The following is a 15732-nucleotide window of genomic DNA, read 5'->3' as shown; positions in this document are numbered from 1 at the left end:
CCGGACATTGCGATACCCGAAATGTCCTCGAGTGGTGACCACGAACCTCAATCTTGGACGCCCCTCATGTTACCCGAGGTTCTTTAGCCTAGTCAAGGGTATATTCCACCTTGGTATACAAATCAAACAGACACAACCAATGTAAACCTCTACAGAAGACCAGAATTGACGGTGGTACTGGAAGATATTAAAAAGTACTACTTTGCGAGGCAACCTACATCACTCAGGCACATAGCCATCCCTGTTCGGTAAGAAACCCTCAACACCCAGGCCAAATCCCTCCCACCCGTCAAACTCGGTGATGTACTTGATTGCCGCCTTAAGGTAGTATCCATCCTTCTCACCGTAAGTCTCCGCAAAAGCCTTGAGCGCGCGCATTACCTTGAAAAAGTGATCGTCGAGCGCCCACTTGTGTTTGAGCGCCTTCTCCGTGACCCAGGTCCAGTCGCGGCCTTCAGTGGGGATCGAATCGACGGCGCTCTTGTCGAATGGCAAACGGAACTGAAGAATGTAGATGAAGATTGCGTACATGGCGTACTGGCGCAGTATGCATTCCCGGCGGTCTTCTGGTAGGTGGTGAAAGAGGATGCGGAGCGCGTGACAGACCGTCATGACGTGGGCGTAGAAGAAGTCGTATTTCTTCTCCCGGTCGCCGGTGCTAATGGCGACCAGCACGGACATGTCGCAGATGTGTTCAAGCGCTTTGGCAGGAGACCCGACCTTCCAGGCATTCCAGTGCTCCAAGGCTTCCTGGAACCGCTTCCCAAGGATGATACCAAAGCCAACTGTGCCCGGATGCTCAATCAATCCGTCGAAGCGCTTATCGAGCTGTACTCGCCTGAGCACCTCGGCAAGCGAGTCTGTCTGATATGTCGAGGTGTCTGGTGGGTATTGATCCAGAAGCCCATGAAGCGGAGCATACTCGGTGCAGAAGAGGCTCAATGCCTGCGATGCAACCTCGGGGATGTTGAACTCGTAGGCATAGGCAAGATGAATGAACGGATGAGCAACTAAATCTGATCAGCATTCTCGCGCCAACACGCTGGCTCCCACTTTGAGGAGAGAGACATACGCCCTCCGATACCTCCATTCACGATCGGCTCTGGTCCTGAGAAGAGGTAGTTCTGTACCACCTTGTTCCAATCTCCGTCATTCTTCTTGATCTCCTCGTCGAAAAAGTCAACATAGGCCATAGTATACCTGTTGTTTATTAGCAATAATAATACTGCAGAACACATCATATATCAGCTGGCCTCATTCGCTTACTTCTTGACCGTGAGCGAGTCTCTCCAGTTCTCGGCTGTAACCTGGTCGCCTCGGGGGAACGAGTCGTCAACTGCGACCAGAGTCTTGATGTCGTGCTCATAGGTACGCTTTAGCTGGTCCTTGTCGGCACCGAGGGCATAGGCCGAGCCCAAAAGCTAGTGGCGAGTCAGAATGGCTATTGACACGCCCGCCCTGGCTCTCTCTTTCGGTGAAGGGAGCGTCCGAAGAGCTGCACTTACGTGTGGCAAGTGACTGTGAAGGATCAAGCTCGGGTTTCGAAGCGGTGCAACGGCTTGATGACCCTCTTCTAGCAAATGACGCAGTGCTTGGGTACGGTCATCCTTGAGCACGTTCACGTCATACTTGGGGGCAGGGTCCAGCGTAGTATTCCCAGTAGGCTCCGGGAGGCGGACAGAGTAGTCAGTGGTTGATGCCATGGCCTAATCCTGCCTTTGGAGCATTGATCGACAGAAGATACTGTATGATACTGTTGGAGTGATTAAATATCACTCTGCCTTCGCTGATACTTCTTAGTCGCAGCCTAGGAACTGAGCAAGTAGCGTGGCCGTCAGGGGAAGACTCAGTGAATATGCGGCTATTCGTAATTCATGGGGGAATCGCAGTGCCCCTCTAAAACAAACCTTTCCACCTTTATTTGATCTTTGGATCTCTCTGAACTGGTCCCTCCCCGGAAGCGGCTGCCTTTGTTGTCATGGTAGAATTCCACAGCTCTGGTCCCGCAAAGTCTGTTGGTGGCGGGAACCCTCCCCACACCCCACAGTTTTGCCAGGGGTTCCTGAAGGTGTTGCCCACACAGGATTAATCAACAAAGCTGCTGGTTTGACCAGTCAGAGTAAACGCTTTAGAGCGGGCTGCAAGATGCTATATAGCTTAAGACTCAAGGCACTGCCTCAACTCCCCAGGTATCATGCTATATCAGGCTCTCCCAAAAAGTGCGTGTTCGTATGGTTGTCGATCACAACTTGTCCATTTTCAGAGAGGCAAAGTCAGTTATCAACTACAACATCTCTAGAAGACGAGTGATAAAATACAAGGACTAGAGAGAGAGAAAAGACCGAACTGAGAAAACAGAAACCATGTCACGAATGGAGCGGCCTACTAGTATAGCACTTTTAGGGGCCACTGGGAAAACTGGGCGAGAAGTCCTACGCGGTTTGCTCAAGAGTACTATCGCAGAACTAAACATCTACGCACGGTCATCCGAAAAATTACTCAAGATGTTTCCCACCCTTCGATCTGACTCTAGGGTGAATCTACATATCGGCAGTATTCATGACGAAGAACTAATCAAGAGGTGTCTCTCCGACGCGCAAGTCATCATCTGCACCACAGGATCCAATGGGATGAGCCCCAGCACCATCATTCAAGATTCAGCTTCCGCCATCTCCGCGGCCTTGCAATCGCTCAAGCGGTCGGCCAACTCGTGGCAACCACCTCGAGTTCTTCTCTTATCTTCATCAACAAAAAATGAGCGCCTTGCCGCGGCCCGTCCACGGTTTGTGCATTGGATGATCACAACGGCATTCCGGATGGGTTACGTTGATCTCGACGCCGCTCAGGCTATTCTGTCCCAGGATCCATCTCTCCTGTCACTCCTGTCGGTGCAGCCCAATGTTCTCGTTGAAGAACCCGGGTCTGGTTTCGAGTTTTCGTCGGATTCTGTCAAACTAGGTTGCTCGTACGAAGACCTCGGCGCGTCTTTCGTACAGTTGGCCTTGAATACAGAGTACAAGGAGCTGTCCAGGATCGGTGTCTCGAGCAAAGAAGGAGATAGGGGCATCGTCTATGCTCCCATCATACTCTTCCGGATATCTCGAGGCTTCTTTGTCAATTACTTTCCGCTGGGCGTACATTTGAACCGGCTTTTCGAGCGAGCCATGCCGCAATTTGCGTAGGATAGATAGATCGGGAATTCCAATAGCATGACCAATCCCATTCACCAGACAAGACTGGCTAGATGTTGTCTTTTTCCACACCCATGCTTTCCTAGCTAGACCAAGCTGCAAGAGTCCTCCTGAGAACATAGAAGCCAAGGCCAACAGCCCATACAAGAGCCAAGACACCGAACAACAACGGCTCAAATGTAGCACCTCTGACCACAATGAACAGACTAACAAACGCGAAGAGCAGGGGTATCACGATGAACGGCTTGTATGGTCGATCAAGTGAGGGATCTCGGAACCGGAGGACCAAAGCCCCAAGCACCGTGAGAAAGAAGAACGAATATTCGCCCATCCCGTTGAAGGTCAAGAGGGACCTGAAATTGCCAAAGGCAATGTAGACGGCTGACAAGATGGTGGACAAGATCAAGGCATAGACAGGGGCGTCGGATTTGGAGTCGTCAACAGGCACTCCTGGCTCTTCTGGTGATGAAACGTCCTCAGAGGGTGAGGAACGCAGTGTGAAGTCACCATAGCCGATCCGTCCGAAGATCTCGGGGAGCCAGCCGCGCCGTGCAGCGGCAACGGCCATCCGCCCAGCGACGAACGAGTTGCCAAGCAAGGATCCGGCGACTACAAGGCAGACCACAACAGCGGCAATTATGCCGAAGGCACGGCCGAGCAAGCGGGTGATCGCGGTCTGGGAAAACTGTCAATGAACGAAATCGGGAACATGGTGGGGAAACTTACAACTGCGACACTATCTGTAATTGAGATCATGTTCCACGGAAGAAGGACGTAGTAGGCAGCATTGGCTGCGACGAAACCAACTACGACTGTCGGTATAGAAGAGTTAATAGCCAATGGCAATTGCCGCGCCGGCGCAGAGAGCTCAGCTGTAATGTAAATAGCCTGCTCTGTAATTAGCCTTTATCTCTCAAGGTGAGCCGTGCTTTTTCTCTTGCCTTGTCCCAACCAGAGTATGCCCAAAGAGAAGCATATATTGCTGTCGAAAAGTGGCCGAGTATTTCCCATACGTGTAGATCTCCCCAGACGATCCGAGAGCCGTCCGGGTTAAAGCTATCTCGATTTTCGAACCATGATCTGCGGAACCAGTCTTTGCCCCCGTTCTTCGCATCACGTCCGAGAGAATGGGCAATTACAACTCCCAAGCCAGCAGCCATGACGGCCAGAATACCGATGAATTTCGTCACCACGAAGAAATTGTTCAGCCGGGTACTGGCCTTCGTGCTGATTGCATTGGAGGTGTTGGTCACGACCAGGATGGCGATCGATAAAAGTTTATGCTTCAAACTTCCAGCCTCACTCGCAACTCCAGCGGCAGATAAGATACTGTCCACAAAGACAATGCTCAAGATCGCGAGCGTCGCCGGCATGACGGCCACCACCCAAGTCCAAGCTGCCAGAAAGCCAAAGACGTCGCCAAAGATGTACTGTAGGTAGGCCTGCACGCCGCCCTCGCCTGGTATGGCGGTGCCGAGCTCAGCAAGAGTGGTAGCACCCGTCCACGCGAGGGCCCCTCCGATCAGCCACGTCAGCAATGCCGCGCCGGGTGATGGGACATTCTGGTCGATGGCCCCAGGGGAGGTAAAGATGCCGCTCCCGACGACGATGCTGATGATGATGGCGAAGGCCTCAATAGTGCCTAGGTTGCGCTTGAAGACACCTTGTTGTTCCTCTTCCGACAGAGCTGCATGCGTCTCGGCCGTGCCGTACGCTGTCGGCTCCTCTGCCGCCGCATCTGTGTCGCCGAGGAGGGGAGTCTGAGAGGCAGCATCTGGCTCTCGCATCGATGCCATTGTATGACTCGTATGGGAGGGTTTTTGAGGTGAGTATGGTATGAATGATATTGAAGCTTTGACTTGTCCTGAGTATTTTGCCGGAGGTGAAAAACACCACACGTATCTATCTGCCGCCTCGCAATGCGTGTAAATAATTACAACGTTGTTCAATAGGTGGTGCGAGATTGGCGTGAAATCACGCACGCACCGCTAATTTATGATGATGACTAAGGAGGGGCGTGCTGGATGATAGACATACCCGGATTACTATATGTACACACCTCAAGAACAAGTCACCAATGTGTACTTTCGTCAGATGAGAAGGGTCATCATGTTCGCTGCTGTTTTATCACTAACCCTTATTAGGTGTGGATTAACTTGCTGTCACCTATGAGAATTGCAGAGGGTCCCCGGCATCCTGGGATCAGAATGAATGCTGACAATTTCAAAGCTACGATTGAGTGATACGTAAGAGGGTTATCTGAGGATTTAACAGGCTCAAGAACTACTGGCGCCGAAATGACTACCCTGTACAGTAATAACATAATCTTGCAAATCAGAAAATGAGAATGAAGCAATGATTTGACGCTTTGGCGGTAGAGTGGAAGTGTGCATCAGAGTCTTCAACCAAGTTGAGCAGTGAAACAAATCAGGAGCACAAGAACTTCTGGAAGATCAGTCTCTTCGGGACAGTGGGCGGCTCCAGGTGCCAGACAGATGACTTGTGCCACGGTGAATCCTTGGAATAATTCTGTGTCCAGATAGCTTGCAGGGCGTTGGGTGTTGGCCAAGCTAGCTCTTCGTTCCTGAGCCACATGCGCATGATATGCCTCTGTTTCTTTGCAGAGTCCATGAAGGCATCGCGAGCGTGGAGGATAGCGAGGTTGTTCACGAGAATGATGTCTCCTCGCTCGGCCTGTATCGCAAGCTGGTGCCTTGTAGCCGTGAAGTGCACTGCATCGAGAGCTTCAGCCTGTCTTTGTGTCATCCTGGGTACTCCTGGTGTCCAGGGCGCGACAGGTGAACCGGTAAGTGGGCGGCGCGAGAATTGAAAGCTGGGCCCATGAACGGGACCAAAGTTGAAGAGCACAGGGCGACTTTCCCACGATGGTGTTGTAGTAGAAAACCTGAGAATCTATGAGTCGAATCACTATCCGGTGTATGAGTCTGATAGGGCTTACTTGTTGAAGATCCAATCCTTTGACAACATATGTATCAAATCTGGTCGGTGTCGTGCGATCTCGTTGTACACTTTCCCAGAGGAGGCAATCTTGAAGTGCCCTCCGTCTGCAGCTGTCTCTTGCACGTACATGGCAAGTATATCGCAAACATCACTGTGAAAGGGCTACTTGAGGTGAGATAACTAGACAATCGCAATCCAAATCAGTCATTAAGAACCGTAGCTTACCTGAGCAACATTGGAATATGGAGCTTGCCGCATTTCGGCACCCTCAAATGTACGCCCACGATCCTTGATGTGAACTGCGATGCGTGTCAGTGACGGCTACCTCTCGCAGAAACTGCTCAATCGCGTACTGATCTTGCTCCCGCCTGAATCTTGACAAGCTCGGGTGTTGCCAATGTAGGAAGTGATGCCAGCGTACGCAATGACGCGCTCAAGTGGCGAAAAGGCGTGAGGATCTAGACCACGGATAACGCAAAACCCAGCTCCTCCGTGGATCGTCTTTGTCAAGTCTCTGAGCTTGGACTCAAGCTTTGGCAGTCTGAATGTTTCAGGGCAGACCTCATCGACGTGGGGATTGTCTGATCGAGCTGAACGAGCCATTGATCAGTTTTCATGAAGGAACTCCACTCGAACCATATGCTACGGACCAAGAAAATGTGTGACTGCGGCAGAAATCTCTTCCAGATCATGCGCTTCCAATTTGTGAGTGTAAGCCATGTCATCCTCAAAGTCAGCCCCGGACCAGACACGCCCAGATTCAATGACTTTGGGGTAACCCGAAGGAAGAGTTGTTGGCAGGTCTTGGTTTAGATCTGCGAGATTCTTGGACCGTTCGAGGTGTGCATCCAAGGAAGGATTCCATGCGATATCGTAACACGGACTGTCGGCCCATGTTTCCTGCTCGCTAGTCTGCAAGTCGTGTCGTTCTAGGAATTCCTTCAAGGTCTTCTGGCCGTTGAGGGAGAAGGTTCCCGTGGTGTGTGAACCAGCGGCAGGGAGCTGTTGTGTAATAGTCATGGCCATCTCGAAATGCTGACTAGGTGGTTGGCCTTGACATAGAATGAAAAGAAGAACATACTCAGACAACGAATAAGGCTACAGAAAGAGAATACACACATATATATATACACTTGCCGAGTTCAGCGCAACAGAGGGAATCACTGCACGGGCGAAACGGCCCGCGATGAGGCTCAACTTCCTGAACAGCTGGTCTCTACCCCCACCCGCTGCCACCAAAGGAGGGTGGTCGCGAACACTGATTAGCCTGCTAGGGTGGCGCAGGTTGGAAATTCGAGCGGGCTGCACACCATCTCGCATGTATGAGCGGCTTGATTCACCCAATTAAGTGTGATCACATGGTGCCGATCCTGGGCTGCAAAAGGCCCTAATTGATGCAATCTTATCACACTGAGAACATTTCACTAGTGATCCATGTGGTGTGTACCAAGTTCAAGAGCATTCCAGACGGGGTCGAGGATTTGTAAACGTATGTCTGTTTGATGCATAACTCCTCGTTGTCGTGATTCGTGGACGACCGAATCGATCTCACCTCTAGACCACCAAGTCATGTTTCTCTTCACTAACGTAACTTGAGAAGAAGAAAGTCTCTTGCCTGGATCAAGAGTTTCTAGCTGTTGTCAATGCTCATCATTTGCAGTGTTGTCACAAGTGTTCTGTCCATCTCGGAAGGCCCCAGGCATGCTCAGCAGCCAGCCAAAACCTTTGGTGAATCCTATTCGTTCCGTCCGCCTCCCATTGCGCCTTCACTCCGTAGGCATCAACAAAACGGACGAAGTTGTTGACACATTGTCGTCTTGTCTCCTGGGTCCCAGATGAAGAAAACGTGATATGTAATTTCCGCTCTCTGCGGGCCCCGTCTGGCATCAAGACTATCCGGTGATCCTCGAATTGCCATCTAACCATGCCAAGATATATGGGCGTCAAGCCTCTCGCCGTGGGAATAACATCGCTAGATAAATAGCCAATCAGCTTTGTTCCCACCAGAAGCCTAGGTCGTAGCGAGAGAGCGCCTATAGTCCTCAACCAGGCCAACGCCTCGGGACCTTGGTTTGAAAGAACTACTCACCGGAAGTAACATAGAGCCATTGCCTTACGCGCCACATCTTCGAGGCAAGTACCCATTGCTTGCCACGTCTGAATTGAGCGTGATGCCTGCCCTTGGCTCTCAAATCTAGAAACATTACCATGCTCCCTCCACCGTCCCGTCACTCCCAAACGGCGGCTCTCCCATGTCGCATTGAGTGGCTGAATAGCTGCTCCATTATAGTCGGAATCAATCAACACTCCCGTACTTTCGCAGCGGGCCACACGGTGCCTTCCAGCAAGATCAAAGTACCGGAATTGAAAGACATAAGGGTATGCTGTTTCCAATCGATTCGCTACCTTCACGGCGAAAGAGGTGCATCTGCCGGTCTGCAAGCACCATGTGTCTCTGAAGGGCCCGTTGAAACAGTCCTCTTCTGTGAATGCCTCCTTGGACCACTTGCCGAGTTCTCCCGGTGCCTCGACGAGATCCTTATCGCTGAGATCAAGTGATTCTCTCAACCTATCTATCATGAGATAAGTACTATGAGGCCCTTCTTTGAACGCGTCTGACCACGCGTCCAGGGCAGGTTGCAACGGATCGAAAGGGATGTCCGGTCCGCCTGCGTTGGCCATGGCGAGGGGTAAGCCAGACCACGGAACGGGTCGCTTGGGTGTCGCAGGATTACTTAGTATGCTCGGGAGACAAGGGCGCAAGACGGCGCACCCATGTGCAAGCCCTCAAACCACGAGCGACCACGACTGGGAGTAGCGTACGTTCATTAGTGACGTCGCTCGTGTCGGTTCTTGCCAAGCAGGTACGAGAATCACCTCTGCTCACGGTCGGGTAGGAATTGCAAGGTGCAATGAGGCGGTACATCTTTGATAGGATGTCGGTTAAATGTGTGCCTTCTTGCCGAAACACGCTGATTGGACTGGATAGGAGGGGTGGCAAGGCTGATTATGCAACTATGGGCATGAGGCGCCTCTTTCGGGCTCAGATGGTGGGCGGGGTCAGCTGGGCTGATCTGACACAATTGGGTCACAGGGCTGGGAATCAGGCTCAACTTCACTTTGCCAACATCAGACCAAGGTTTGGATACTGGACTAACTGGCCCTGCTAGTACAGCTCGCTGCAGCTACATGAACGTCATCACACCCGTGTTAGGCCTGGGTGCCTGATTTCCGCTTGAAGCAACTCTGTTGGCCCTCTGACCGGACTGGATCTGCGCCCCTGAGCCTAGGAGGTAGCACTCTTCGGGGAAGGGATCGAGCAGCCATCCGCTCTGTATCTGATCCTAAGCCTGCTCTACCACATCTGGAAGTTCTCTGGATCTATCTTGAATCAAGCCGATGTTAGTTTTGTTTTCCTACATCAGGGATGTGTCCGGCCGCCACCACATGGGAATACCCGGATGTGAGCAACGTGGCCACTAGCTCATGGTATCAGAATGTCCAGGTCTCGGGATATGCAACCCAGCCTCAGGGTTATTCATACGAATATGGTGAAAGCACGCCTAGAACCACGGTTCCAGCGGATCGACACACCTCACGGAGGACAAAGGAACCTAAATACTACCGGGACGAGAAACCGGGAGCCTATCGGACCTCTTCCAAAGTCCACTCCGTGAATCACGATGATAGACGCGATAAAGGGACAGAGAAGCGTTTCTCATCCACACCAGTGGCGGAGACGAGTCGTTCCGCGGACACGCCAGTGTTGTCGACACCTTTGGCCTCGTCTCCCGTGCAAGGAGATTTGCCATTACGAACAAATTCTATGGTGCTCAACTCTGGGATCTCATCTATTCCGACTGTCGTTCAGCCGGCGAGAAACAGTCTGCAAGAATTAGAAGACCTCTTCGATCTCGCGACGGCCGAGCTTGATGCGCACCCATCCAAGAGTACGTCCAGTCATGAACCCCAGCCTCTGTACGATATCTAATCATCTAACTACTCTGCCATCTTGAAAGAGCCTCCGTGGGGTAGGGTTGGGGCTTTGCTTCCACAGGATGCAGCCAAAGTCATCTATGAAGCGGAGGGCGCCCATAGCAAGAACCTTGGGAAGCTGACCTTGGACAAGTTGAAGAGAGCAGCACACAAGGTGTCAAGTCAGGTGACGAGAAGAACAAAGCCCTCCGAAAGGAAGCCATCCCCTCGAGGCGAAGCCAGGAAGTCGAAACGTGACTCTGAGAAGACGTCACACAAGGAATCCAAGAGCAAGTCCATATTTCGGTGATCTGGCTTGGAATTCGAGGGTACACATCACATGGCCATTTGGCAGATAGAGGCCAAATATTTTAGTTATACTTGGGATGAGCATTTGTATGAGGCAGCTGTCGGACTCGACAGACGGGGTTAGTGGCATATGTGACGATTATGTTTCCTATCATGGATGTCTCTTATCCTTTCATATTTCCTTGGTTTCTCTTCCGTGCTACTCCCTTATCAAGTTCTCATGGCAAAGAATGCTTATTCGTCTTGAAGAATTCTTGCACAAACCCAATAATCGAATTTCAACCGTAGGAACATTCTTCTAGACATGCAAATACAAAGGTAGCCTATGACCGGATATCTGTAAAAAGTCAAGCTTGGAATGCCAGAAAATACTAAAGGGGGTATCTACGACTTCTAGGAATGAACAGTAGCTTTCTAACACTGTTTCTGCCCTATGTCTTAGGGTGATCTATGCCAAACTGCATCGACGTGTCGAATCCTCCCCCCATGGTATCCCACCACGGTGATACGTGATCTCCCTTCCAACAGCCACCTCTCCCAGTCATGTCCTTCGTACGATTGGGGCCAGTGAGTCGTCTTCTCCTCGGCAACTATGTGTTCTCGTCTGATCCAGCATAGGCACCTCATCCCCGCAATCCAGACTCTCCACCGTCTTCTGTATGGAATTCCTCTAGGATCCCCATGGCTACCTGCGGCGATACTCCCTCGGCTTTCCTTGCTGCAAATCCGCGATCGTTAGCCTCTACGAGAACTGACTCGCCATAAAGCGAACATGGGACGCTAAGACAACCACATACCTGACCATGGAAATGCCGTCACGGCTTCTTCTCGTCTCATGGAGCCCACCTCTTCCCAAGCTTGGTCGAAGAGATCACCCAAACCTGTGTCTGGACGCGTCTCTTCTGTCCCACCACCTGGTGTGTGCACCACCTTCTTTTGCCTCTCTTCTCCTGTAATACATCGGTATGGGCTGCTGTCGCGTGAGCTGGGACGCTTCTGTCGACGAGGGCCACGCTCGTCGCAATCGTGCGTCTGGTCTTCGTCTTCGCGCGGCTCTGGGGGTGCTTCGCAATCGAATCAGCAATTGATGCGGCTCTGCTTTGTGGGGTGCTGCCGACCGGCTGTCGCGCTGCGGTAGTCGATGCATGCGGCTCGCTGGTGGTCAAGGCAGACTTTTCGGGCGCATGGGAAGGCGGACGGTGTGGAGCATCGTCGATGCGACAGCTTGGTTCGCGCACTATGCGGAAGACGACACGTCTCAGGATCCAGACTCACATCTTGAACGGGCGTACAGCCACAGCGCTGCTGCTATCGCCGCGAAGAGGACGAAGTAGCGACTCATTGTCGGCGTGCCTCGGGTTCTGGCAGACTCCTCCGGAAAACTATCATCGCGAACAGCACGGGCAATACACGATGCGCGCTGCGGTTCGTTTTGTCGAAGTTCGCCAGAGCAAGGCCAAGCGCCGCGGGCGCAAACTTGATCCCTGGATCCCTGAAATGATTAAGTTGGGGTTACAATGTAGCGGCGGGGGGCTGAGTGTCGCGTCCGTCCCGGCACAGGAAATTGATGAGCAGTTGGCCCCCTTGCCGCCCCCTTGTGATGGATGCCAATAGCTCTAAAACGAGGCGTTCTCGTCGGGATGATCTTTGGCGAGTACTGCTCAGTGTTTTGACGACTGGACAAGGAGAGATCTCAACAGAAAAAGCAACAGCCAAATAAAAAGCAAGGGTTTGCATTCTCGGCGAAAACGGACGCAAGTTTGTGCGCAGCAGAGGACTGCCAGTGGCCACGCTGGCGCTGTGGAATGCGGGAAGGGGCATGTTTGGCCCTCATGTCCCCATGGACTACCAATCGAATTCAGGACTGCTCCCAACGCTGCTACGGCATGTTTGGCTGTGGTAGTCTTGGGTTGATGCAGTCATACCTTAGGATTGCGGGTATCGACACATCATGGTCTCTACCTTTGTCCGTTGCATTGGGCATTGCGAAACACTGCTTGATTCAAATTGTGATATATTGCCTAACGATTTACCCAGTGAAGGAAGAACAGCAAGTCTCAAGCTCAAATTCAACGTGTAGTATCAAATCATCATTCGTAAGCAGCACGGAAGCATTCGCTCCCTGAGTAAGCCGTCTTTTACCTGACCAGGGCTGCATTCCCAAACTTCGGTAATCCCATGTCACATTCGGTCTACAAGTAATTAGATGGGGAACCCTTGACGGCTTTTGGTCACCTTGACTGACCGATACCCCCGAACCGGGTTAAGCTCCGGCTCGCCATGTGGTGTAGGTGGACCAACAAGGACCAGGGTTGATATCGCCTCGTAATCATCATGTCTTTGAAGGAGGATCATCCCTGTCAGGGGATAAGGAAACTTCAGATAAGGCTCGAGCTTTGGCTGTCTCGGGGTGATTTTCACCCAATACCACTGGCAGATCATCAAGAGGTTTCTTCAAGAACGATTGTGCTGCCTCGGGATCGCCTTGCTCCAGGGCCAGGCGAGCAGATGCGACTTGCAGCATCAAGGAAATGGGGCTGTCCTGTGCTACCACATCTGCAGACTGTGCCGCTGATTCCAGGGTCTTCTTTGCCTCATGCAGCCAGCCAGCACTGATCTGACCGTCGGCCAGTGCGATGCGTGTGGAAAGGTGCATCACGAAAGCCTTGGGCGAAGTTTTTAACTGAGAGGCTAACAGATCGCCCAAAGTCTCAACGGCAGCGTCGAATTTGCCAGACTTTGTCTGAAGGATCCCTATCTCCTGCTGACATTCAAGGACCGAAGGGGCATCTAGGCCATGGTGGCGGCGTTCCGCAGCGAGGGCTCTCGCAAGGCAGTCTGCGGCCTCATCGTAGCGGCCCTCTTCCCGATTGAGGACTCCAATATTCAGCAGGGTTCGCAGCTGTGACGTCTCGTCCGGCGCAAATCCCAAGGCTTCCTGTCCTCGCCATGCCTCCTCCAGTAGGCTCCTCGCCTGGGTCAAACGTCCGAGGTAGCAACACATGCGACCCAAAGCGTTGGCACTGCGTAATGTCTCAGGATGACTGCGCCCTAGGATACTCTTACGCTCCGAGTATGCCTCCTGCATAGCTGTCGTTGCATCTGTCCACTTGCCCATATCATGAAGAATGATAGCTCGGCGGTGTTTCAGGGTCAACAAGTCGGCCATGTCACCATCTTCGCCAGTGGCATCTGCCAGTGCCTTGTCGAGTAGAGCCACTGCTTCTTGGAAACGACCTTTTTGACGATACAAGAGCGCAAGTGAGGAAGATGCTTCCCTACCGTGCTTCCCGAGTGTGCCGCACGGCTGAGTATCATGCTCTATAACGCTAAGAAGACGGGGCTCGGCTTTCTCAAATCGGTAACATCGTCGATACACCATACCCAGAGCAGCCTCGGCCGCGAGTGTGTCTGGGTGACTCTCGCCACACGACTTTGCTAAGAGCAATTGGACATGTTCTAGAAGCTCTTCCGCTTCTTCGTACCGAGACTCGAGTATCAGGAGCTCGCCCAGCCACCGGCTCGAGTTCAGTGTGAGTAAAGATGAGGGCACACTTTGAACCGAGCTTAGAGCTTCGAATATGAGTTTCGCATGTCGAATGCTTCCAGACGTTTTCATCAAAACGCCTATCTGGTAAAAAGAGCGGATTGCGATCGGGTTTGCCAAGATTGATGGCATAACGTGCCCCGTTGGATGCTCACAAATTAGATCCATGCATGTTTGCGCGTGCGGGAGCAGTTTGAACAGCGAGGAGGATAAGGTTGCGGCCTGACTTTCGATGATTTGCCCAATAATTATCATGGCACGGATGTTGGTCCTCATACATTCCGCAGGACCAAGTCTCTGTCGTGCCCAAGCATGCACCAGCGGGTGGAGATTGATGAATCCATCAGCGCTGCGCTTCGCTAAAGAGGACACGAACAGGTTTCGAAACGCCTCTGTCAGTTGGAAAGGTCTTTCACGGGCCTCCTGTAGCCATTGGAGGTCTTGTGGAAGGAGAAAAGGCTTGTTTTGCTCAGTCGACTTGGCCAGAAACATTGCCTCCCAAATCATCTGCCTGTCGGAGAAGCCGAGGACCTGGAGCAGCTCCGCAGCTGCTTGGTTCTTTCGTACGAGGCGCTCAAAAGAGATCTCCCACGTCCTGAAGACAGATATCTTCGGTCCCCAGCTCTTGCTAAAGCTTAACATGTCGCGAGGATGGCTTTTCAATTTGGGTAGGTACTCGGACAGTGCGATCTGCGTTTCGCTAATGAAAGCGCCGGCGTTCTCCAGAGCCAGAGGCAAGTACCCTAGTTCTTTTGCTATGGCCATAGCGTCCCTTGTATCTACTAAATGATCAGCTCTGATCGTACTTAGCATAGCGGTCAAAGAATTCTTACCTGTGTCAGTCTTCCTTCGATAAGGGGCATTTTCCACTATGATTTTGGCTGCCTCGTTCTCGTCAATGACATCTACTGGTATACTGAAGCCGAGATTAGCTGCCGTGGTGAGGCGGCTGGTGATAATGATACGGCCTGCTGGGCTTTGTGGCATGTATCTCTTAGCTGGATACTGGGCATCGTCGACATTGTCCAGTATCAACAGCCACGTAAAGTTCCCATCGTCTGTCGAGAGGAAATCCAGCACTGCCTGGGCTATCTTCGGCAACACTCTGCTGTCGGTAGATAGTTGGTACGCACTTGAAAGATAGTCACCGATCCTAAGTCGCGTCGTAAGCGCCTGGTATCCCTCTAAATCGCCAGATGCAACGACAGCGCTTACGTAGCGCTGAGCAAAGCTCCGTAGAGACAATAGGGTATTCGTCTCGTTTGACCCATCCACCCACACAACAGCGGAGAAACTCCCCTTACATTGTGCGGCGAAGGTGGATGCAGCGCATGTCTTGCCCACGCCGCCCATGCCGTTGAGGACAAGGATTCGGGTGGACTGCGCGGTATGCTCCACCTCATCGGGAACTGGAAACATGTAGGACATCATAGCAGTCAGTAGCTTCTCCCTTCCGAAAAAGCAGCCCGGCTGATGCTGATCTTCCATCCATAATGGGGCATTGGGCAGTGGGCTCAGTGGCATGGTGAAGGTAGTCAGCGAGGTAGCGAGTGTAGTGGCTAAATTGAACACTGCTTGTGAGCTTCGCGATCCGGAATTCATCCAGGCTTTATCGCTTACCTCTTGATAGCGGTTGAGGTTGTGTCACTGGCACATTCCAATCACTGCACGCGCCGGATTTAGCGGCCAATGACTGGTCCAACATCTGCTGCAGGTGGTACAGGATGCTTTGGTAGTTTTCGTCTTTTT

The 15732-nt window shown here is 52.1% G+C and overlaps 5 protein-coding genes across 5 annotated transcripts; 1 reads left to right on the top strand and 4 right to left on the bottom strand.

The window, feature by feature from the left end:
• Nucleotides 1–219: 219 nt before the first annotated feature.
• On the bottom strand, nt 220–1703 carry E0L32_002217 (uncharacterized protein; the record flags this gene model as incomplete). The annotated part of the gene is made up of 4 exons (XM_031136382.1): nt 220–1010; nt 1073–1200; nt 1267–1421; nt 1506–1703. The coding sequence occupies 4 exons, from the start codon at nt 1701–1703 to the stop codon at nt 220–222; spliced, it is 1272 nt and encodes a 423-aa protein (XP_030988432.1).
• A 660-nt stretch (nt 1704–2363) lies between these two features.
• On the top strand, nt 2364–3182 carry E0L32_002216 (uncharacterized protein; the record flags this gene model as incomplete). The annotated part of the gene is made up of 1 exon (XM_031136381.1): nt 2364–3182. One exon carries the CDS (start codon nt 2364–2366, stop codon nt 3180–3182), a length of 819 nt encoding a protein of 272 aa, XP_030988431.1.
• A 91-nt stretch (nt 3183–3273) lies between these two features.
• Nucleotides 3274–4987, bottom strand: E0L32_002215 (uncharacterized protein; the record flags this gene model as incomplete). The annotated part of the gene is made up of 3 exons (XM_031136380.1): nt 3274–3867; nt 3918–4079; nt 4205–4987. The coding sequence occupies 3 exons, from the start codon at nt 4985–4987 to the stop codon at nt 3274–3276; spliced, it is 1539 nt and encodes a 512-aa protein (XP_030988430.1).
• A 631-nt stretch (nt 4988–5618) lies between these two features.
• On the bottom strand, nt 5619–9078 carry E0L32_002214 (uncharacterized protein; the record flags this gene model as incomplete). Its single annotated transcript, XM_031136379.1, has 8 exons — nt 5619–6096; nt 6151–6314; nt 6378–6451; nt 6506–6742; nt 6803–7154; nt 7272–7482; nt 8242–8867; nt 8926–9078. 8 exons carry the CDS (start codon nt 9076–9078, stop codon nt 5619–5621), a joined length of 2295 nt encoding a protein of 764 aa, XP_030988429.1.
• Nucleotides 9079–12768: 3690 nt separating this feature from the next.
• On the bottom strand, nt 12769–15507 carry E0L32_002213 (uncharacterized protein; the record flags this gene model as incomplete). Its single annotated transcript, XM_031136378.1, has 2 exons — nt 12769–14762; nt 14817–15507. 2 exons carry the CDS (start codon nt 15505–15507, stop codon nt 12769–12771), a joined length of 2685 nt encoding a protein of 894 aa, XP_030988428.1.
• Between the last annotated feature and the right edge of the window lie 225 nt (nt 15508–15732).

Source organism: Thyridium curvatum (genome assembly GCF_004353045.1).
Source record: "Thyridium curvatum strain D216 chromosome Unknown NODE_9_length_649264_cov_80.371750, whole genome shotgun sequence".
NCBI lineage: Eukaryota > Fungi > Ascomycota > Sordariomycetes > Thyridiales > Thyridiaceae > Thyridium > Thyridium curvatum.
This window is presented reverse-complemented; position numbering and strand designations above follow the sequence as displayed.